At 39.4% G+C, this 22,330-nt stretch overlaps 1 protein-coding gene and 1 long non-coding RNA gene across 3 annotated transcripts in view; one reads left to right on the top strand and one right to left on the bottom strand.

Annotated features, from left to right (window-relative positions):
* The window catches only part of LOC139790260 (uncharacterized), a 19,583-nt gene extending 17,603 nt beyond the window's left edge, over window positions 1-1,980 (bottom strand). The window contains exons 1-2 of one of the 2 annotated variants that reach the window (XR_011723435.1): window positions 1,840-1,980; window positions 1-1,720 (exon numbers count right to left, since the gene is read on the bottom strand). The exon at window positions 1-1,720 is cut by the window's left edge and continues 173 nt beyond it. This is a non-coding gene — a long non-coding RNA (uncharacterized lncRNA). Of the gene's footprint in view, window positions 1,721-1,839 lie in introns of those variants that run through there. The other variant, XR_011723434.1, reaches the window with a different exon arrangement.
* Window positions 1,857-22,330, top strand: SLC30A5 (solute carrier family 30 member 5). Its single transcript, XM_071731830.1, has 16 exons — window positions 1,857-2,527; window positions 2,742-2,864; window positions 4,717-4,783; window positions 6,019-6,104; window positions 7,480-7,567; window positions 8,776-8,863; window positions 10,025-10,101; window positions 11,201-11,371; window positions 11,985-12,273; window positions 12,625-12,833; window positions 13,897-14,054; window positions 14,200-14,329; window positions 15,725-15,950; window positions 17,117-17,343; window positions 18,952-19,080; window positions 19,667-22,330. Exons 1-16 carry the CDS (start codon window positions 2,454-2,456, stop codon window positions 19,835-19,837), a joined length of 2,313 nt encoding a protein of 770 aa, XP_071587931.1. The 5' UTR covers window positions 1,857-2,453; the 3' UTR covers window positions 19,838-22,330.

Below are 22,330 nucleotides of genomic sequence, written 5' to 3'. Positions count from 1 at the left end.
GAGGTCTCCCGTACACACCGAGAACAATTTGCAAATCTGAGGAAAAAAAATTTTAAATATTTTATTTCAGGACAGTGAAATTCTGAAGTTAACATTTGCCGGAATCCATACTCCTCTGCACTCTCATCCCTCCATCTCTTCCCACTTAAAGTCTACACAAGCTTGTTACTTCACAGACATTTAAGATACAACGGGCAACTGCTGAGATTCATTCAACACACTGCATTAGTAGAGCCATTGAAATAGGCAGGGCCAGTAGTCAGTCCCCCTTCTCACCTCTTGTCTCCAAGACACTTGACCTCTATCATTTTCCCTGTATCATTCCTCCCCCACTCCACCCCCTTTCACATATTAGTTAATTTCTGATTTCTTTGTTCTGCATTAGTGTTGAACAAAGGAACAAAATCATAACTTGGGATGTCCTGAAACCAGGGAGTTTGACACGTGGCTGGAAAAAGGGCCTTACAATATGGACATTTCCAGCCTTTTGCCTCAACTTCCCCATTCATTACAACTGGACATTTTAGTCATCTGTGCTCTTCTGTAGGATCTCTGTAAAATACTGCACTTTTTATGTCATCCAGGATGTTGCTCCACTTTACCTGTGAGTGACACAATCTTTCTGCAGAGATCCCACTGATGTGTGGGATGAGTGAAGCCAGCTGGGTGTCAGGCACTTCACTAAGGATAAAAGTAAAAATTCACCAATGTGGAGGACTTCCTAGCTTGGTAACTGGTACCAGAAAATCCTGAGCCACCTAGTGTACCCATGAAGAAACAGCCATACTATGGCTTTGCAAGCAATAGTAGGCTTGGTTAGAAGCATGGTGATGTTGATGGTACCCTGGCCAAAAAGGGCATCGAGGGAGGGAGTCCAGCTGTAAACACTGACACAGCACAGAGGAGCAAGAACTGGTCATTCAAAGCAATGAAAACGCTTGGGCAACTCAAAATGCTTATATGCCAAAGTTTCTGCCTCATCCACCAAACCATCACGCTGTTGGGCATGTACCCGATTTCAGTTGATAGGTTTTATACAAAAAATCTCACCCAAACAATCTGCATAATTAGAAATCAAGCTAGGAAAACAAGACCACACCAGATTGTTAAAGGGCAAGAGAAAAAAGGAGAGACACCCAGTGAAGAATGTACAGCAATCATCCTGAGAAAAGTTAAAAGCCTCTGGATTAATTTTTGGCAAAAGCACTTAAATACCTGGAGCAGTAAGCAAGAAAATCCTCTCCTGCTGCTTGATCCTGATAATATAGTCAGGACAAAGAAGTCTTCCCTCACAATACAAAATGGACAGGCTTGTATTAAAATAAATGCAATTCCACAATTCCTCTTTCTAATGGAAACAAGCTGCCTATACACCAACAAGCTTCTTCAGGTGGAGAGGGGTGACACAACACATCACAGCCATTTCTGCAGATTGTTCCACCCAGTTCCTGACAGCACAGTGTTCTGTGGAAACGAGTTGCTGGTACGCCTGATTTCAGTAGTGAGAATGGGTCAGCACAGGTTGGACACCAGACAGTACAATTCCACACCATTTTCGGGGCAACGGGAACTCTGAAACCAGCTGAGCCTCGTCGGAGCAGCCTCTGTGGCCCCCTGGGCTGCTGGTAAACACACTTCTTTCAAGCACTGTAGCAGTAAAGGCAAGAACGGGAGCTGTGCCCGGGACTGCGAGTCACAAAAAACGGTGAGGAAGATGTCTCTGTAATGTATTTTATAAAACGCTGGGTGTCACTGGCAGCCTGCTGGCCTGTGCCCAGGCAACCCCCGCCCGCCCTGCCCTGCCCGGGGCAAGGCCGCCAGACACCCAGCGACACGTACCCGCCGCCTGCCACACGGGGCGGGCGGACTGAGACGGCACGACGGCTTTCCGTGAACGAGCACGGCACAAAATCCCCAAGTTTCTCTTCCCACCGGACACCCGCGTCAGGCACAAGGCAGGACCCACGGGGGACGGGCGCCATCCGCCACCTGGAGCCGCACACGGGGAGACGGCAGACGGAAAAGGGCAGCCGCACCATCCTGGGCGCCCGAACCCCCCCTCCCACCTCAGGCGGCTCACGCCAAGCCCGCCCCGATGGGAAGGGAACGGCCCCCTAGGGAAGCGGATCGGGCCCTTACTTCCCACTCCTCCCCGCCGCCCTCCAGCGTTTCCGGTGCCCCCGGATGAGCTTGGCCCGGCCCCGCCTCCCCCTCCGCCGGGCGCTTGCGCACTGACACCGGCGCATGCGTGCGGCCGCCGTCCCCCGTCTCCGCCTGTGCCTCTTCCCGGTCCCTTCCCGGCTCCGCCTGTGCCTCTTCCCGATCCCTTCCAGTCTCTCCCCGTCCTCTCCCGCGGTGGCGGGCCGCGGAGCATGAGGTGCCCTGGCCGCCTCTGAGCGCTCGCACACCGTCCCTCGCAGAGGCGCGGGGCCGTCCCCGCTGCCTGCCCCGGTATGGAGGAGAAGTACAGCGGGCAGGCCTTGGCCGCCGGCGGCGTGCTGGGTCCCGTGGATGTGCCGAGCGCCCGGTAAGGGCGGCGGGGGGACCGGCCGCGGAGCGGGGCTGCCCGCCCTCTGGGGAGCAGCGGGCATCGCTTGTCAGTCTCTCGGGGAGGCGAGAGCCGGCGGGCTCCTCCGCGTCAGGCGCAGGGCGCCGGGGAGGAAGAGGACCCGGCGGCCGGGCCTGGAGGGCAGCGGCGTGAGCTGGGCCGCAGGTGGAAACTGTCCTGTCTCCTTTTGCAGGCTGACTCGGTACATCGTGCTGCTGTGCTTCACCAAGGTTCTGAAAGCCGTGGGGCTGTTTGAATCTTACGATCTCCTGAAAGCTGTCCACCTCGTGCAGTTTATCTTTATAGTGCAGATGGGGTGAGTGTCCAGGGGCTGAAGCAGTGCCAGGGGCTGCTGCAGCAGGCTGGCTGTGGTGTGCTTTGTCAGGATGGAGCTCATATGCTGCATTATGTTATTACAGATTAACTGGAAATAACAAAGCATAGCTGTGTATCTGGGAAATACTCTGTTCACACCAATGTTTTTCCTTTGTATGTTTTCTCACAATAATTTAAGAATCATAGAATACCTCAAGTGGGAGGGTACCCATACCCTTCAGTGAGTCTCAGCTCCCTGCTTCTTGCAGGACTGCCTAAAACTGAGCTGTATGACATAGAGAATCATTCAGAAGCTTGTTCAGAAGCTTGTTAAACTCTGACAGGCTTGGTCACTTTCCTGGGGAGCCTGTTCCAGTGACCAGCCACGCTCTCAGTGAAGTACCTTTCCCTATGCCCAATCCAAACTTTCTGACACAGCTTCATTCCATTTCTTTATGTCTTGTCACTTGTCACCAGAGAGAGAGGAGATCAGCACCTTCATCTCTGTGGCCCTTGTCAAGGAAGTTGTAGGCAGCCATGAGATTACCCCTCAGCTGGACACAGTAGCTGGTGTGTCCACCTTGGGTGCTCCTCTAAACTCTTTGCTCTCAAGATCATTCGGTATCTCAACCACCCTCACCTGAACATGCTGTTTGCTGCCCTTCTTACACTGAGATACCCAAAACTGCTCACCCACTCAAAGTGGGGCTGCACCAGTGCAATGTAGAGTGGGACAGTCACTCCCCTTGACAGGCTGGCTGTGTATGCTTGATGCATCTCTGGACACAGCTGGCCAACAGCAACACTGTGTTGACTCACACTCAAGTTGCCATCAACCCAAACACCAGATTTCTTTCTGCAGGTCTGCTCTCTAGTTTCTCATCCTGCAGTTTATACAGATAACCAGGATTACTCTGCCCCAAGTGGAGAACCCAGCATTTGATCTTGCTAAAAATTTTATGCAGTTGGTGATTGCCCAGCTCTAGTCTATCCAGATTAAGACCTCCCTACCCTCAAGAAACATCAGCATTTTTGCTGTTTCTAATTGGTCATAGTATGACAATACTGATCACAGGAAACAGAAGCATGTCCAGATTTTCTTTAAAAGGGTGTAGAAAAAAACTTTCCCTACAGTTTGTATTCCTGTAGTCCTTGTGAGTTTCAGCTGCTCTTTTGCCCTGATTGAGAGCTAAAGTGGAGAAACTGATAACAAGCATACAGGAACAACCTTTCTTTTGCACAGTGCTTCTTCATGTTTAATTGATAATAATATTGAAAAGTGTTTCTGTAATAAACTTGCCAGACTTGGATCGTTTGCTATCTCATCTTTTTATTTCAAATTTCTTTACATCTCTGGGCTTCTCATTGGCATGTTCCCAAGCACCATCGTATTTTTTTCCCCCTCACTTACTCTTTATCCCAGACAATAAAGATGCATGCTGTTTCATACCATTTCTAACACGATTGTGTATTTTGCATTCCATGTGTAAATGACTGTACATGTCTTGCTAATAAAAACACAGTAGTATTTCCTCTCAAAACTTCTAAAATCAGTTATTTTGATTTTTTTAAATCCTAGAAGCTTTCTCATTAGGCATTCTCTGAAGAGCTTGTGTTTGAAGTTGACCAGAACTGAAGTTCACTTATCACATCACCTTTGTACTGGTGTCTGACACATGTAATGCAGCAGGGAAAGTAAAGCCAGTGAGAGTTGTTGGTGTGGCCTTTTAGTGAAAGCTGTAGAAAAGGCCATTTTGTACACTGAGCCTGGTACGAAAAACAGTTCCATAGAGCTGGTTTGTATAAAAAGCTGACTGCTAATACACTAACAGAAAACTTTATCCTTTCAACAGGTCTGCCTTTTTTATGGTTTTGTTTCAAAAACCATTTTCTTCTGGAAAAGTAGTAACTAAGCGTCAGGTGAGTTGACACACATAATACTGATTCACAATCTTTGTAGATACTCTTGACAACATGGCTCTTGCTAAAAGTGAAAGCAAGGTGTGCTTGGAAGCTGTGGTTGCAGTTTCCAGAAGTGTGCAACTAACTGTGCCTGATGTGCTTGAAAGAAGCAACCAGCATTTTTTGTCCTTGAGCTCCTTTTGTTAGTCTTTCTATAAGAAAGACCCAGACAAAGAGCTGTTTCAAGGACTAGATTTCTAAAAAGGGCTTAGCCTACCTAGCTGATTTTGACAGTTCAGAAGGGCAGTTTCTGGACTGCCAGAATGTCTTAAATGATCTAGTCATATCCAGCATGCCAAAGAGTGCTTTTTTGCCTGGTGCCTTACACTGAGGGGCTAGTTGGGCTGCTCTTCAGAGCTGTGTTGGGTTTCCAGTATGTTCAGAGAAGGGCCTGGTTGACACCTGCTGTTTAAAGAGTAAATTTTCTTCGTCTGTTCCATATTTATCTTGGGCTTATGTAATTGTGTGCATAAAAACATCATCCATGAATATTGTTAGCAGTGTACTTGCTAAGTAGAGGAAATCTGAAAGATCACTTCAGAAGTGATGAGACACGTATGACAGAATTTTAAGTGCAAACAGGAGTAAATTACATTCTTATATGTGTTCCAAAAAGTTTAAATTTGCTTAAAATGCTAAGATTCTGGATTTTGAAGATGTGATTGCCATAGACACTTTGCCTTGCTTAATATTCTAAAATCTATTACATTTCTTCAAAAACTTGCATTTAAAGTTAGTAGTATATTGAATAGCTGAACTATAACCTGCTTCCTGAAGAAAGCATTCAATACATACATAAGTATTTGTAGTCTTACAGTCTTTGTCTCCTTATCTTGGATGCTTTATCTAGTTCCATGTGTCTTCAGTAGATACATACAAAAGATGACAAACATCTTGACAGGTAACTGGATTTGATTTTTTTCAGCCTTGTTTCAGGCTTAATGTTAAAGAGATTTCAGACCATAGGATAGGATCTAATCCTGTGGTAGAAAGGAAGCAGGTAATTCTTGTGGTGTTTCCAAGCAAACCTTAGTTGCCTTGCAAAGTATGTTTAAAAGATAATTGTAACAAATGTTGCAGAACTAGCAGAGCATTTGTTTTCCCTCTACAGCTACTGCGCTAAACGAATGTTAATAGTAGGATATTTATTTTGAAGCAGGAAAAAATCATAATTAAATACCTTTCTTTTGTAGTGGATCAAAATTTTTAAGCATGCTGTTGTGGGATGTATCATTTCACTCTTGTGGTTTTTTGGCCTTACTCTTTGTGGACCACTGAGGTAAATACATATTTACTGTAAATAATGTTTTATATTTTTTAACTAATTTTTGTGAACTTTCCCTGTCTTTTTGCTTTGTTTTTTGTTTTCTGACTGCCAGCCTATTATGCCAGCCTCTTTATTGTTTTAAATGTTGAATCTTCATGCTTTTTCCTGTGGATTCTGTTGTGCTTGGGAAAAACTATTTATAGTTTTTTGTGTAATCCATTCTTTGACAAGATGCCAGTGAAATCTTTGATACTGCTTAAACAATTGATGTGAGTGATACAAGATCACTGACTGTTTTACTGACTATAGTTTTCATCATTCCCTTAGTCTCTTATGTATAACACCGATTTTATATTTAACTGTTTGAAGCCCATGGTTAGGCAGCTAGTGATAATAACTTATATTGCTGTGCCAAGTGACTGGAATAATTTTCCTCACTTGTTGCAGGGCGCTGGTTTATCTGATCATATGCCTGCTCTGTGTTGAAAATGGGTAGCATTAGTGCATATACTTCAAGTAAAATCACTTGCCCTATTTGTTAGCATTACTGAATAACTGTTAAAGAATAACATTAGACTTCTTAAAATGAAGGCTATTGTATTAGAAAACATCTTTTATTAGAGAGAGGAAGGTAAAACCTCTAATGATACATTTTTTGAAGCTGAAGTTTTATCTCCTTCACAGGATTCCACTTACCTGAGAACAATAGCATTTCTTTAAGAAATGAGTAGTGCCTTTCTGGGTGCTGACATTGTTCCCAAAGAATAACATGGGTCCTAGCATTTTGTATTGCTATGCAGAGAATGGCAGAGGCATTTAGTAACTTTCACAGCATTTATTATTTTTATGTTCTTCTCTGGAAAGCTGCTAATGCAGCCTTTACTACCTAAGGAGGTAGTGTGCAAGTTAGAATTTCTTATTTTCAGCAACTGGAAGTTTCTGAGGGTGCATAAACTACTATATCATCAACACCTCAGTAAACAGGTTGTAGCACAACAGAACAGGATCTCTGTTTTCTGAGAGGCAGAAACTTGTGTTAGAAGAGGTATAGTAATGGGAATAGTAATTCCACCTTGAGCAAGTCAGTATCTTTTCTTACCCAAAGAAACTACTGTTTAAATTAATGTATAAATGAATAATTTTTGATGTATCACTTGAATCAGGAAGTTCTTTCATTTGTGTTATGTCTAGCTGTCTGCAGCTAGATCTGTTGCTGGTGAAGGCACATAGATTTGCATTTATCCTTTTCAGTCGTTTAAACTTGCTATTGAAATGACATGATAAATCTTTTGACTGCTATGTCATTGAACTGTATCTGAAATAATGTATGTCAAGCTTGTGACGTAAGCTTCTTGTCAGCAGTTGTGTTTATTTCACTTTTTTATAGGACTTTGTTGCTGTTTGAGCACAGTGATGTGGTTGTGTTATCGCTCCTTAGTGTCTTGTTCACAAGCTCAGGTGGAGGACCAGCAAAGGTATTTAAAAATTTATTTTACTCTCTGTAAATAATACTGAAGACTCTGAATTCATGAACTTCTTTACCCAGAACAGTTTTTCAGGCCTATAGTCATAGAGGCTGTGCTTTTTTTTAAGTTTAATAGGTGGTGAAATAATAAGATGTGCTGTTTGAAATAATAAATAGGACATTAAGGGAGAAACAGTGAGTGAAGGTATTGGAGATCTATAACAGCTGCCTGAGAAGTTTTTCTTTTTGTAGATGGAAGAGAACCTTGAGAACAATTTTTGCACTTCAGCGATCTTTGTAGTGGGTTCAAACTGACAAAAGTGCATTAGGCATGTAGTGGTCCTGATGCTTAGGGCATCCATCATGAGGCTTTTCACCTAGAAGACAATTTTTTTCTCCAGTCATCCACTCAAAGGGTGAAAGTGGAGCTTCTGAGAGGTTCCTTGTCGATCTCTGTCTTGGTGAGCCATGCTTGGCAGATGAGCTGCATGTCTAAGGCAGCAGAAAAAAGGGAGCAATAACTGTCCTCTGAATGTCTCTGCTTTGTGAACTGTGGCAATAAGAAATAAGCAAAATTTCCAAAACAAAAAGTTTTGTTGTATTTGGCTTTAGAAGATGATTTCTGGTGGAAATTTTTAACTGTAGAGCTCAGTGTTTTGCCAAAATTATAAATACCAATACTGCAGTATTGTCATGGTGGTAAAAGCACTGAGAGCTGGGATTATGTCATAACTACCTCTGTCCCTTCCTCACAAAAGCCTGCAGAGCTCTGCCTTCTCAGAGCCTTTGCACAGTGCTCTCACCTTTACCTCACATCAGGCAGACCACAACAATTCATCCACTAAATCTTGTTTATAGCTCCTTGTTTGCTACAAAATATTAAATCATTAGGCTTAAGTAGCTCTGCATTCTGGCAGGCAGAAGCACACCATGAAGGAAGTAACACTTAAAATTTGTACAATACAGCCCTCTCGAGCATTACAGTGGTGGTTTGCCCTGAGTTATCTGTTAAATCTGAGAACTGAAATAAATACAAAATTGCATTGCCGGGTCACTTTTTCAAAAGAATGGGGGGGTTTTCCTCAGATTTTTCATACTGAACTAAAATACACTTAAATTGATCAGAAAGGAGGGGGGATGGATTTTTTAACATGAATCTGTTACAAAATATTACCAAAATATTTGGACTTTTTTGTTTTGTTGTTGTTCTTTTTACAGACGAGAGGTGCTGCATTTTTTATCATAGCTGTCATCTGCTTACTGCTTTTTGATAATGATGACCTCATGGCTAAAATAGCAGAACATCGTATCCTTTTTTTGCTTTATGTAGACCAAGTGCCTGCTGTCACTGGAGCAGAGAAAATCTAAAGTTGAATGCACTGAATTAAATATGCCTGGTTTTTTTATCATAGGAATCTGACCTGTCAAGAATATTATAGTATAAGATTTTACTTTTATACCTAAATACTGATATTTACAGTCGAATGAATGGCATTGCTTACTTCGATAACTTAAAACACAGCTATATATTTTAAGTTGTAGTTAAAGACTTCCTTCAATTAAAGGCTCTCCTGTCAGGCTTCCTTCAATTAAAGGCTCTCCTGTCAGTCTGCCTAGCATTGCTAGAAGCTTTTTTTAATCAACCTTTTTTTTTTTTTTTAAGAAGTTCTGAACATAATGGCTGTAACCTAAGTGTGTGGTAAATTATCAGCAGCCTGGCTGGCAGTCTTCTTATTATATCCAGAAAGATTGTTTTATCCTTTTTCTGCTAAGATGTGAAGTAACCTGCAGTAGCTCCATCAACAATGGACTTCAGACTGTGAATGGAAGCTCTCTGACATGCTTTCAAAGCCACGAGGTAATTGGAAGTCATTCTGAAGTAAGCTTTCAACAGGAATTCTGGTCATGGTGAAGTGTAGTGACAAAAAGTAGTATATTTAAGGCATAAAACCAAAAAAGGTAAGAGTATACTGTGTCAAAGAAGGATGAAAATATGGAATTACAGGTGCAAATGGTATATTCAGGAATAGTACCGATTGATCCACTGAGTATTCAGTGAGTAAAATCATTGTTAAATTGTCCTCTGGTAGTTTTCCAAAAAGCTATCATTATTTTAATCTTTGCTGGGTTGTGCTTGTCAACTAATCTTGGTTTTCTAAAGTTTAAATATTTAGAAACTGGAAAGCTTGAGATAATATTTCAGACACCTCACTGTTCTAGTGCTTTTTAATGGAAACCAGCCTAATATCTAATGCTGTTGAGTGTGTTTTTCAAAGTCCATTTGACAAAATTAACACTAATCTTGTATGATGAGTACTGTGTACCCTTTTTAACAGTGAGTACATTCATGTATTTTAAAATACTATTTTTTCCAAAGTATTTTTAACTTTATTTTCTGTTGAAATATTTTTTGTTTTAGAAGAAAAAATGATGAAATGAAACTCTTCCTTAACATTTTTTAATTTAGCTGAGGGGCATCATGATAGTGCACTTACCCATGTTCTGTATACAATCATTGCTTTCCTGGGTGTTGCAGATCACAAGGTAAAAGAACGTGTGTTTTATAAAGTTCACATTTCTCTAAGTTTTGTAGGTAGGAGTTTCACCAGCACAGAGCTAGGGCAAGCCTAAATCAAAACCAAGGAGTCCAATATCCCTACCCTGTACTGGAACTGGACTAGCACCATAATTTTTATGTCTTGTTTCAGTATGAGCAGCTTCAATACAGCAAGCCAAACCATACAGTACTCAACTTGTAAGTCTGCTAATGATGTTGCTGCAGTGGGTAACCTAAAGGTCTCACTAAAATTACCATCAAGTAGTCCATGTCATTAGTGTTCTGGATGTTCATAATGCTTCCCATGCAATATGTTTCTTACTCACTGTTGAGGTCAGTGTTCTGCTGGCCTCTTCTTTATCCAGTGTACATTGTACCCTTGTATTTGAAGACACAGACTCTGTCTGATACATTCAGGTAATAATAGTCCCATTATAGTTGGTGGCATGAGTAACAGAGTATCAAAATCGTATTGTATGGGATTGATCTGGCTGAGTGAGTTGTTCTGCTAGCTTAGTTTTTTTGCTAGTGTCTGCACTGAGGATTAAAAGGAAAAAAATATAGAGAGCAGCTTATTAATATAAAATAAATGTTAGAAAGACCGGTTAATTGTGCCCAAAAGAAGCGTGATCTAAGGGAGATGAGATGCTGTGTATCTTGTGATTAATCTATAGAACAACTTTAAAAGAAAATATTGTGCATGATATGCTGTGATAAAGATAAATTAATGAAAAGGTAATGAAACTATTATAGGCCAAGGTGACATGACACTTCTGAGGTTTACATATATTTTTAATGTTCTTTCAGTAAAGGAAGATGGGCACCCCATATGCTTTTTGCTACCAGTTCACTGTTGATGTGTGCCAGTTAATACTACTAAAAGTTTTAAACATCTGCTCCTTGTGAATAGTGCTGTACCTACGCTGTGTTGCTGTTTTTACCTAGAGTAACAATAGGAGGAATCATCCTGTCCTTTGGCTTTTGTTGTCAAGTTAGAAAGCATGGGTTTTTTTTCTTATAAGTGTCACCTTGGAGTGAGGTACAGGGCTCTCAAGAAGTGCTAACCTTATCCCTCTCTGTTTCCAGGGGGGGGTACTGCTCCTGGTATTGGCATTGTGTTGCAAGGTTGGTTTTCACATGGCTTCCCGAAAACTTTCTGTAGATGTAGGTGGAGCCAAGCGTCTTCAAGCTTTGTCTCATCTTGTTTCTGTCCTTCTGTTGTGCCCATGGGTCATTGTTCTCTCTCTGACAACAGAGGTAAGTTAATAAAGATAAATCAGTTTTTTTGTAATGTTTCTGCTTGTGAAGTACAATTCAAATCATTCCTTTAAAATACCTTTAAGATTACCAATATTGGCATCTTTATTTTTCTAGTAAGCTCTGTTTGCAATATATCCTGTATAAATTTGTGGATATCTGTATAATACCTTAAATTCCTTTTTCAGCTGGTAACTTTTTAATATCATCTGGTATCTTTCCAGCTCAGATACAATATTCTGGATTCATGCACTAATGCTGCACAAGTAATAATGACTCTGTAAATATAGGACACTTTTATTCCTGAGGAGTAGGTTATTGTGTTACAAAGACCCATTCATTACACCTGTGTGCCTGTGGAGGGTGGACTGTTCACAAACATGGCCTTGTATATTGCATTGCTCTTAAACATATATCAGTATTTAAATAAGGTACTGTGTTGCATACTAGCTATATATGTCTTTCTGTAGCTTTATTTTGCAATTTGAAAGCATTAAAGTGTTTATATAGATGGATTGCTGTATTTGTAGTAAAAGTGACAAAGTTCTAATGCTGTGTGTACAGTCACATCTAATGGTGAACAGTCCTGTTTGAAACCTATTTTCTATTGCAGAGTAAAGTAGAGTCTTGGTCTTCACTCGTCATGCCTTTCGTAACAGTCATCTTTTTTGTTGTGATCCTGGATTTCTACGTGGAGTCCATATGCTCTGTCAAGATGGAAGCTTCCACGTGTGCTCGTTATGGATCCTTTCTTATTTTCATTAGTGCCCTGCTTTTTGGCAACTTCTGGACACATCCAATAACCGACCAGCTTCGATCTATGAACAGGCCAACACATCATGAAGGCACAGAGCATGTTCTTTCTGGAGGTGTGGTAGTGAGTGCTGTCTTCTTCATTTTATGTACGTATTCTTTATCTTTTAATAAATCTATTGTCTGTGTGTCTGGGAAGCCAATCAGAAAATCAATGTATGCATAATTCTTTTGGATAAGCTTTTTCAGATTCTTTTGAATAAAAAGAGCCTGTAACTTTGTGCTCTTTCACTGCCTGTCTACACAGAAATACAATGTAATGGATCTGTTCTGTTTTGGAAGTAATCATCTCATGTTACGTAGCAGTGAAATCTAATGCTAAAGTTGACAGTCACTGTTGCCTGCAAATGCCATGTAAGCTTCAATTACTAATAAAATACATTATAAAATAGCTATGAAGCTTAGAAACAGCAACAAAAACCTCAATACTTTCCTTGCAGCTGCCAATATCCTGTCCTCCCCCTCCAGGAAAGGGCAGAAGGGTACCCTTATTGGCTATTCCCCTGAAGGCATACCTCTCTATAACTTCATGGGTGATGCATTACAGCAGAGCTCTCAGTCATTACCCCGGTTTATTAAGGAGTCACTGAAGCAAATCCTTGAGGAGTATGATTCTAGGCAGATCTTCTATTTCTTGTGCCTAAATCTGGTAAGTGCGTGTCTTTTTTCAAACTGAATCAGAGTAGTACATAGTAATAATGTAAGAAGAGTTATTCTTTAAAAGTTTCCCATGACTGGTTATTTTTAAAGTGGCAACAGATTAGTTCCATTACATGGAATGGTAAAATAGAGGATTCTTCTGCTCATGTTCCAGTAAGTCACTTTCATCTGTTGTCACCGTGTGGCGCTGTTTCTGTGTGTAGCTGTTATATCAATAAGTAAATATGTGTACGGTGGTATGGTTAAGATTGAGGTATCTCAATGTTCTAGCAGATAAGCTGAAAGTAGTAAGGCCTTCAAGGATAGGAACAAAAAGATAGTAAGTGTGGGAATGAGTAGTGTGATTTTGGGGGAGGCTGTTTTGATTTCTGGCTTCTCATGTCCTCGACTATGAAAAGATCATGCAGTAAGCAGGACTGATAGCACATTGTTTGCAAAGGTCTTTATTTGGCAATTATCAAAAAAAAATAAGGTGAGAAACTTGAGGTATCCGTGATAACTTCAAGGAATCCTACTATGGAATATGAAAGATGGGAAAGAAAGTTCTAGGCAGACCAGTTAATAACAGCAAATTGAACAAGGAAAATGTATGTGTTAAAAGTGTTTCCTCATGTACCTTTCTCGAAACTAATTCACAGGATTTAAACAGTCAACTAATTGGTTAGGAAAAATTTTACAGAACAAATGTAGAGATAGCATTGCTTTTTAGACTAATAATAGGTCAAATCATGTTGTTACATTATTTAGTGACAAAATGCTTAAAAATTTGTCTGCACAAAATTCTCAGTGAAAACTTTAATTCACTCCTATAGAGAATTGTTTTCTTAGGTCCAAAGCTTTTGGAAGTGTAGGTTCAAAAATGTCTTTTCATAGACTTGGAAAGTCTCTCTTATTTTTTCTTGGTTGAAGAGCAGAGATATGGTCTAGAAATACTTTGAACAATACCTTTTAAAATTATGAAGTGTTCAATGAATAGAGTTTCCTGCTAGCTACTGAAACATTAAATTAAGAGTTAATGTTTCGGGAAAAATTAAAACTCTTCTTTATTTTAGGCTTTCACTTTTGTGGAGCTTTTTTATGGAGTATGGACCAATAGCCTTGGTCTTATTTCTGATGGATTTCACATGCTTTTTGATTGTTCTGCATTAGTGATGGGGCTTTTTGCAGCTCTGATGACAAGATGGAAAGCAACTCGCATATTTTCCTATGGGTATGTATAATAGGTTCCTTAAGGACTATCTGAAAATCATTCTACTTGCTCATATTAAATGTATTTTAACTGTATTTACTGTAACTTTGAAATCCATTCAGAGTACCCATTCTTCACTCTCAAAAGCACTTATGCTTGGTTTCAGGTATGGACGTGTAGAAATTCTTTCTGGATTTATTAATGGCCTCTTTCTGATGGTAATTGCTTTCTTTGTCTTCATGGAATCAGTGGCCAGACTCGTGGATCCCCCAGACATAGACACAAATATGCTAACTGTAAGTTATGTCATTCCATTTGAAAATATTTTCTGGCAGTTAATGATTCTTTCATGTTTGTCTCAATTTTAAAAAAATTACTTTTTAATGTAATTTGATTTTTAAATCCAAACTATATGTAGTTTTAAAGTATGAAAATACATAGAAGTGAATATAATTTCATTCTTACAGTTAAGTTGAATTTTTTTGAGTTGTTGCTGCTCTCATTTTTTTAGATGGTCTCAGTAAGAGATACGAAGAAGATGATCTTTACAAGATGAAATTTAGTTTTGCTGTTATGTGCACCACTGACAATTATTACAGAAAAGAATTTTTATTACTATCTGAGAAACCTCAGAAATCAGTCATAACTTATAACTTATCCTGGATGTGTTGCTCTGACATAAAAAATCATGAAGCTGTGCATAATTGGTCTTAACTGTACCTGTATCTCTCTAGCTTCCACAGACTCTTCAGGAACTACCCCCTTAAAGTTTCAAGATTCCACCCCTTACTTTCAAATAAAATATTTAATGTTCTCCAGACTAGTTACAAATACAAGTCTTAATTTATCACATTCCTAGCTTCCTTTGTTTTCTCTCCCATACATACGCAGATTTCTGTTCTGCTCTTATAACATGAAAGGAACAACAGTAACAAAGATTTTTCTGTAGTCACAATTAGAAATGTGCATTAGATTGAGGCCTGATCTTTTTTTTTTCTTTTTATTCTTCAGTATTTGCTACATTTTCACTACTGATTTTGCTTCCTGGGGATAGGAGGTTACCCCCTGTACATCAGCACAGTCTGCATAGGCAAGGAAAGGTCTAATAACTCCCGAATAAAACTTGTATTTATTAGCTGGAATTACTCTTACACTTTGCTAGTTTTTCAAGAGAAGAGTAGAAAAATAGACTGATAAAAAGCAAACTCAGCCAATAAAGTATTAGTTTCTGTCTCCAGATTGCAGTTCTAGATGAGTGTGCATGTCGCATGTCCTAGGTAAATCTTTTTCTTTTTTTTTTTTTTTTTTTTTTTCCATCAAAGCTTGTATTCGAACTACTTTCTCTCCTTTTGAAAGTAAATTTAAAAAATCACCCCATCCTAAAACTGAATTTGCTAGCTGGTCCTGATTTGCTGATACTAGGTTTTGTGTTTCAGTGGTGTGGTTATTGTGTGATGTCTTGGGGAATGCTGGGGGGACTTGGATTTTTTTAAGAGAGGAGGAAAATTGTGTTGAAACTGGCATGTATCCTGAAAGGAATATGATGAGTAACCCACATGAGAATAACCCTTATGTCAATGTTAATGCTTCCCCAGTTTTGCTCTATTAGGTGTACAGTGGTTTGCTGTAGAAGATAAGCTTGCACACCTGGGAAGACGTGGTGATGTTCTTGACTTTTCTCTCCCTCACAGCCAGTCTCTGTTGGAGGGCTGATCGTAAACCTCGTTGGTATCTGTGCCTTCAGCCATGCACACTCCCATGGGGCTTCTCGAGGAGGTTGTCACTCACATGATCACAGCCATTCTCACCACGGGCACAGCCACAGCCATGGGCATGGCCATTCCCACAGTGACCATGGGCACAGCCACGGACATTCCCATGGGTCTTCTGGAGGGGGCATGAATGCCAACATGAGAGGCAAGTACAGATTGTTGCATCACAAATTATGTTATGTGATTTCCATCAGACTTGGATTTAAGGATCAGACCCAGTACTATTCATTGTTCTTAAAATCTCCAGAAGTGATCTGACAGGCATTTAGTGTAATGTACATGAATTTCTCAAACTATTTCTTCATTAATAAGTTGAGGAAACATAACTCGAAATGTTTCTTTGAAATGTTTCTTTGCATGGCTTCCTGAGATGTCATGCCTATGGACCAATAAAAGTTTTAACCTACAGTCTTCATTAACATTAATAAACAGTCATTGTAAACCTTATTGAAAGAGCTTAAAGTCTGTGGGTCTGAGCTCCATGTGGAAATGAAAGTATATGATCTCTATCTGTTAAGATATTACCATGCTTCTAGGCACTGAGGGACATTTGGTTGTAAAAACATTGAGGGACGTGACAAAAAAGCAAAGGAGCAAATGCAGACCAACAATCTAAAACATGCTTCTATTTGTGAGCAAGAAAATAAGCTGATGAAGAGGAAAGTCGCTTTTTTCAAATCTAAAATCAGAGTCTGACCAAGAGGGGTGATACATGTGAACTTTCAGCATAGCTATTTCTTTGACATTTTTTCCCTGGTAGTTAAAAGGTAGTTGTTAACTAACTGCCTGGCTTACAAAAATAGTGTTTAAAGGAATTAGGTTTTTGTCTACACTGGTAAGAGTATAAGCTAGTAGCCTCATATTCCATTGGTTATTTTCCATCCTAATTCAGTTGGCTTTTCTATTGTCTGGCATTTTTGTGAAGTGTGCCCATTCCCATAACTGCTTCAGTATTCTTTCAAATCCAGACACTTAACTGGTACTAATTTTAAAAATGGCTAGAGATTGTTTTTCTCTGTCCTTTAAGTGTACACTGAGAATGCTGCTCACCACTAAGTAAAAAGCAGTAAAAAAGTTAAAGCAGCATAAAGGATTATTCCTAGTAGTAGCAGATAAGACAGTCTTCTTATAAAATTGGAGCAAAGTTGGCATACAGAAACTAAATGATACATTAAAATCTGCTAGTAGCCTCTGTTTAGCTTGAGTGTTTACTGTATTTAATAAGCCCTACAGTGTTTCCACTATTGAAGATACATGTGCATTTTAAACAAATCTGTTCAAATTTATAATACAGTTTTATTTTATTTTCAGGTGTGTTCCTGCATGTTTTGGCAGACACTCTTGGCAGTGTTGGTGTTATTGTATCCACGATATTTATCCAACAATTTGGATGGCTCATAGCTGATCCACTCTGCTCTCTTTTTATTGCTACATTGATTTTTCTTAGTGTTATCCCTCTGCTGAAAGATGCCTGTCAAGTGCTTTTGTTGAGGATTCCTCCAGAACAGGAGAAAGACCTTCACACTGCTTTAGAAAAGGTCAGAACTATAATGGTAAATTGGTATACAAACATACAAAGATGTGGCTGGTTTTAATAATTCTTAAACTCAAGTAGTTGAGTGACAGTTTCTATTGTCTTAAATAACTTCATGTCTCAAGTTGTTTTAAATCTAATTTGTAGAGATGAGACAGGATTAGGAGTTTCTGACTGAAGTTGTTAATTTCAGACAAGTATGTTATGGTAACAGTGTAGGAAAGTTACTTGGTACTAAGAAAGTAACATATCAATTCCTAAAGGCTTGTGGCCTTTCTAAACTTTATGGATACAGTTCAGATTACAGGATTAAATTTGGAACTGGTAATTGTAGGTTTTATTTGTTCATATGATGAACAGCATGCTGGTTCACAGTAGATGAGATGACAAAAGTAAAGCTGTTTTTTCTTAATAATTTTTCATTCTAGTCCATTCTTTCCCTGGCTGCTGCAGTATGTTAATCTACTTTGAGGCTGTAGTTAGACTTCACTGTTGGCTCATTTGAATTTTCTGCCCAGGATCATAGTGCAGACCTCAGAGTGGAGAGCTCTCTGTCAAACAACTAGTTACATGTTCTTAGAGGATGCCATCAACTAGAGGCAGCAAGGAAGGCTATCCAAATAGTCTCCTTTCAATTGGTAGAGGCAGTGATGTGTTCTTGTCTGCATGAGAAAGAAAAGAATAAATGGAAATTGACTGGGGGAGACTTGTGTAATCAAAGTAAAGTGAGGTGCAGAATGAGGTTTCACTTTTCTTACGAGGGAAGACACTAAGCAGTTCTCAGAGACCAAGGAATAAGAAGTTCTTGTTTAAAACAATCAAAGAGCAATTAATAGCAGTATAATAGGAAACAGATTTTTAAAAACACATCACAATAAAACACTATGGTTGCTGTAGGTTCACCCTCGCCAGCAGGCAGGCACCCACAAAGATATTTGCTCAGTTTCCCCTTTATCTCTACTGCTGCCAATGGGACAGGGGAGAGAACAGAAATCTGCTGTCTCAACTGTTTCCCCTCCCTACTGTTTTCCCAGTGCCAGCCTGATCACGGGAATGGGGGCAGAGTGAGAAAAAGAGAAAGCCTTGACAGCTCCTAACAGTTTTTCAGAAACAGCCAGAACACTGGTGTGTTATCAAAACTGTTTTGGCCTCAAATCCAAAACATGGGCAACATGGGTTGTTGTGAACCAAATTCAATCTGTCCCAGCTAGTATAAACATCAGTTTCCAAAAAAAAGTAAACTATGGACATAATTCCAGCTATGCCTGAATAGTGAGGTGACAGCTGCCTAAAAATGGTTGAGTTGCCCAGCCAGTTTTCCTGTTGGTCTGTCAGTTGATGTGATCTATACACTAGATCAGTTTTTTCTCATTCTGTTTAGCATTGCATTCTGCTGGTGTTTGATTTACTTTGTCTTCGTGTTTCCAGTCTTTGAAAGCAGCAGCAAGGCGACGTTTCAGTAGTATGGATTTCTGTATATGACTTAGCTGGAAAGCTGCTTTTTTATACAGCTTAATTTCTCTGTGGAGTATTTACCAACAATGTCCATGTAAATACACACATTTTAAATATGTTCTTAAATTAATTTGTTCATAATTTAATTTCTTTAAAGATTCAGAAAATAGAGGGAGTCATATCCTACAGAGATCCTCACTTTTGGTGTCACTCTGCAAGTGTTGTGGCTGGTACAATACACGTGCAAGTGGTATCAGATGTGACAGAACAGAGAATTGTACAGCAGGTAAGGTGCAGGAGTTTTAGACCCTAATGTCTTTATTTCTTTGTAGCCTTTTTTCAGTCATATACTGAAGTTTGAGGCTACTGTTTGTAATTATTTCTGTAGTTACTAGTTAATGTCTCAGAGCTGGTCTGTAATGCTGTACTCCCCTGCCACTTGGGAATTCGTTGCATAGGGAGTTGTTTGCTAACGCACCTGCCAAAACAAAAAAGAAATCTGGATGGTTTTTTTATCACTGTTGAAAGTGGCACTAAATTTACTCTGAGAACAGGACTTTGTGGATCTCTTGCTGCGATACAGACAGTAAACAGTGGGGCTATCTGGATGCTTACCATGGGTTTATAACTAGCTTAACAATATCTGTCTGCTTTGAGTTTTTGTATTCCTTGAAAACATTTCTTTGTTTTGCAAGACACGGAGAATTACCCTCAGAAGCCATACTTGCTGAAGCTAGTGTTAGCTTTACAGAAAATTGAATTATTTGTGGTAATGTTTTTTCACCTACTGTATTTCAAAGTCACAGCATTGCAGGTTACTGTCAGATGCTTGTTAATTGTAATGCTGATGTTAATGATACTATTCTGTTCAGGTTACAGCAATTCTGAAAGATGCTGGTGTAAACAACCTAACTGTCCAAGTGGAGAAGGAAGCTTATTTTCAACACATGTCCGGACTCAGTACAGGGTTTCAGGATGTCCTTGCAATGACCCAGCAACTGGAATCCATGAAACACTACAAAGATGGTACTTACATCATGTGATACAAAGTTGTGTTCACCAAAGGGGATGTAAACTCTGAAACTGTAGTATTCCATATTTGTCTTACTTTTTTCAGGAAATCTTGCTCATACATATACAGAAACAAATGTACTATGTCTTTTACTTTTTTTAAGCATACTATCTTTATTAAAATTGGATCAAGATGCTTTTATAAAGGAGATAAGATGGACTTGAATATTTGCTGTATATTGAAAATAATTGAAATCTTAAATACTGTGCTTGGTGTATATTAAAGAGGTTTTGCAGCTTGTGGATGAGCACGGATATATTCCATACTTCAAGTACAGAACATCATTATTGTCATTTCATGTTAGCATTGGGAAGTTAAGTAGCTTATACTGGCATGCAAACATAAACTACTGAAAAATTTTTTTTTTTCTTTCAAACACAACTTGGAGACTCTCCAAAGAGTGAAATTTACATGTTTATTATGGGGATTAAAGAAAAGATAAATTTGTGGGTTTTGCACACTTTGTTAGGTAATAGGAATATAGAAGTTTTGTATTATGTCTCAGCATACAAATCTGAATTCTAAACTTAATATGTCAGAGCAAATAGATGTTACCATTTTAAATTTATATAAAATTATTTTTCTAAGGAGAGAAATCCACAGGTTAGCAGTGAGAAATTGGGAGGAGAAAAACTTGCTGACACTTTTTTGTTTCCTGGGAAGAATCAGAATCAAAAAATGGCTCTGTAAAATAATCTTTTGTACTTTTGTATGAATAACCGCAAATGCAATATTTTGAAGCCTAAAGTAATTGATCAGTTAGCATCCTAGCACTCAGCTAAATTTAACCTCTTCAGGATATGTTTTTCTGCCATGTACTCTATTTTTTTTTCATAATGCTGTAACCCAGCTGCAGGTGTACTGCATCCAGATTTACCTTTGTTTGTTACCCAAAGAAGTAGTCCAGCTTTAGAACACAAAACTTTCCAACCATCTGGAGTCTGGCAGGTTGCTAAAACAGACTGTAAATTGAGTTCTTGACTGAACCAAGAAAGAGTGTGTTTAAGAAAGAATTTTTCATGTTGGGGTCTGGATATTGTGAAGAAAAAAACCAAATCTGTAGTGAAAACCATTCAGCTTGGTAATAACCTATGTTATGAGACATAGTTATCCTTACATCTGTTTACAGTCTTCCTGAGCCCTGTTTTCTTCTTGTCTGAAGCCCTTGAATATTTTCTGTGGAATGCAGCAAATAATTTCAGTGGTTAGCAAGAGTGAGTATATCTTTCCTCATTCTCTGTATCATGGCAGTTTTATTTTGTTACACTTGTTTTTTTGGTTCTGGTATTTAGCATAAGTACCTGAGTATCATAAGAAAGACTGGACTTGATCTTACTGTAATTCAAGAACAGAGTGATGTGGGAATTACATGCTCAGGTCAGCTTCCCAAGCACTGCAGTTCAAGATGTCCTTGAGGAAATCTGCTTCTCTTGTGATCAGACTGTTTATACAAATGCACAGTTTCTTTTGTAACTGATAAACAAGTTTGTGTTCCTTTCTGTTCCTCCCATGCAATGTTAAAACACTATCCACAGTACAGAACTGCCTTGAAAAACTGTGGTCAGAAAGGCCCTGAAAGTTACATTGCTTTTACATAGAGGGGTGAAGGCTGGCTGTACAAGTTACAGTCCTCCATTTCTCAGGACAGTGGTGCAGAACCAGATGAGTTCTCAAAGCCTGATCATGGGTTTCTTGCAATTTATGCCTTTGGCAGGGGTTTTCTTGCCCTGCCTCCTCCTAAGGATTCAGGTCAGTTGAATATGTGCTGTTCCTGTTTGTGGTGATTGTACTGGAGCTGACAGCATTTCACCAAGCTGAGCCTTAGTCCCATAGTGATGGGCAGATGAAAAGAATGATTTTTTTCAAATCAAGTTAGTGTAATACAGTTGAAAAGCCTGCATTCTTGACACAACTTTCTCTTGATAAATGACTCATTTCCTACTTCAACTGCTAGCAGCAGGACCCAAAACAAAGGTGGCTGGGACCGTGTAAAATCATCATGACAGTGAAATTAGCTCTTACCTGCATAATTCATTGGCAAGTGCACACCTGCACTGTAACACGCATTTAGCAGCTTTTTGTGTGTTACCCAAAATGCATACACAGTGTTTTTCCTGGCTACCCTGACAGGGAGACTAGCAATAAACGTTATCCTAAATTTGTTTAACAAGAGCCTGTATCTGACAATAAAAAAGGGTTCAGGTTCCCCCCACCCACCCACAAGATCTATTAGAACTGTGCTGTAAGAGTAGGTTTTCAAATCACAGGTATAAGCTAATTGATTTGTATTTTAATAAGTACTGCAGATTGTTGTCAAGCCACTTGGTTTGTATGTGGACTTGCAACACTGTAATTTCAAAGGTGAAACAAAGTTCTAGAACAAACTCTAGCTATGTGTTGTACATCCTCCAGCAAGCAATATGTGTGTATACAATGAGGAAAAAATAAATGTGTTTTTCAATGA

This window comes from Heliangelus exortis, chromosome Z (assembly GCF_036169615.1).
Source record: "Heliangelus exortis chromosome Z, bHelExo1.hap1, whole genome shotgun sequence".
Classification (NCBI taxonomy): Eukaryota; Metazoa; Chordata; class Aves; order Apodiformes; family Trochilidae; genus Heliangelus; species Heliangelus exortis.
The sequence above is the reverse complement of the archived record's forward strand: the minus strand, read 5'-3'. Positions and strand labels throughout refer to the sequence as shown.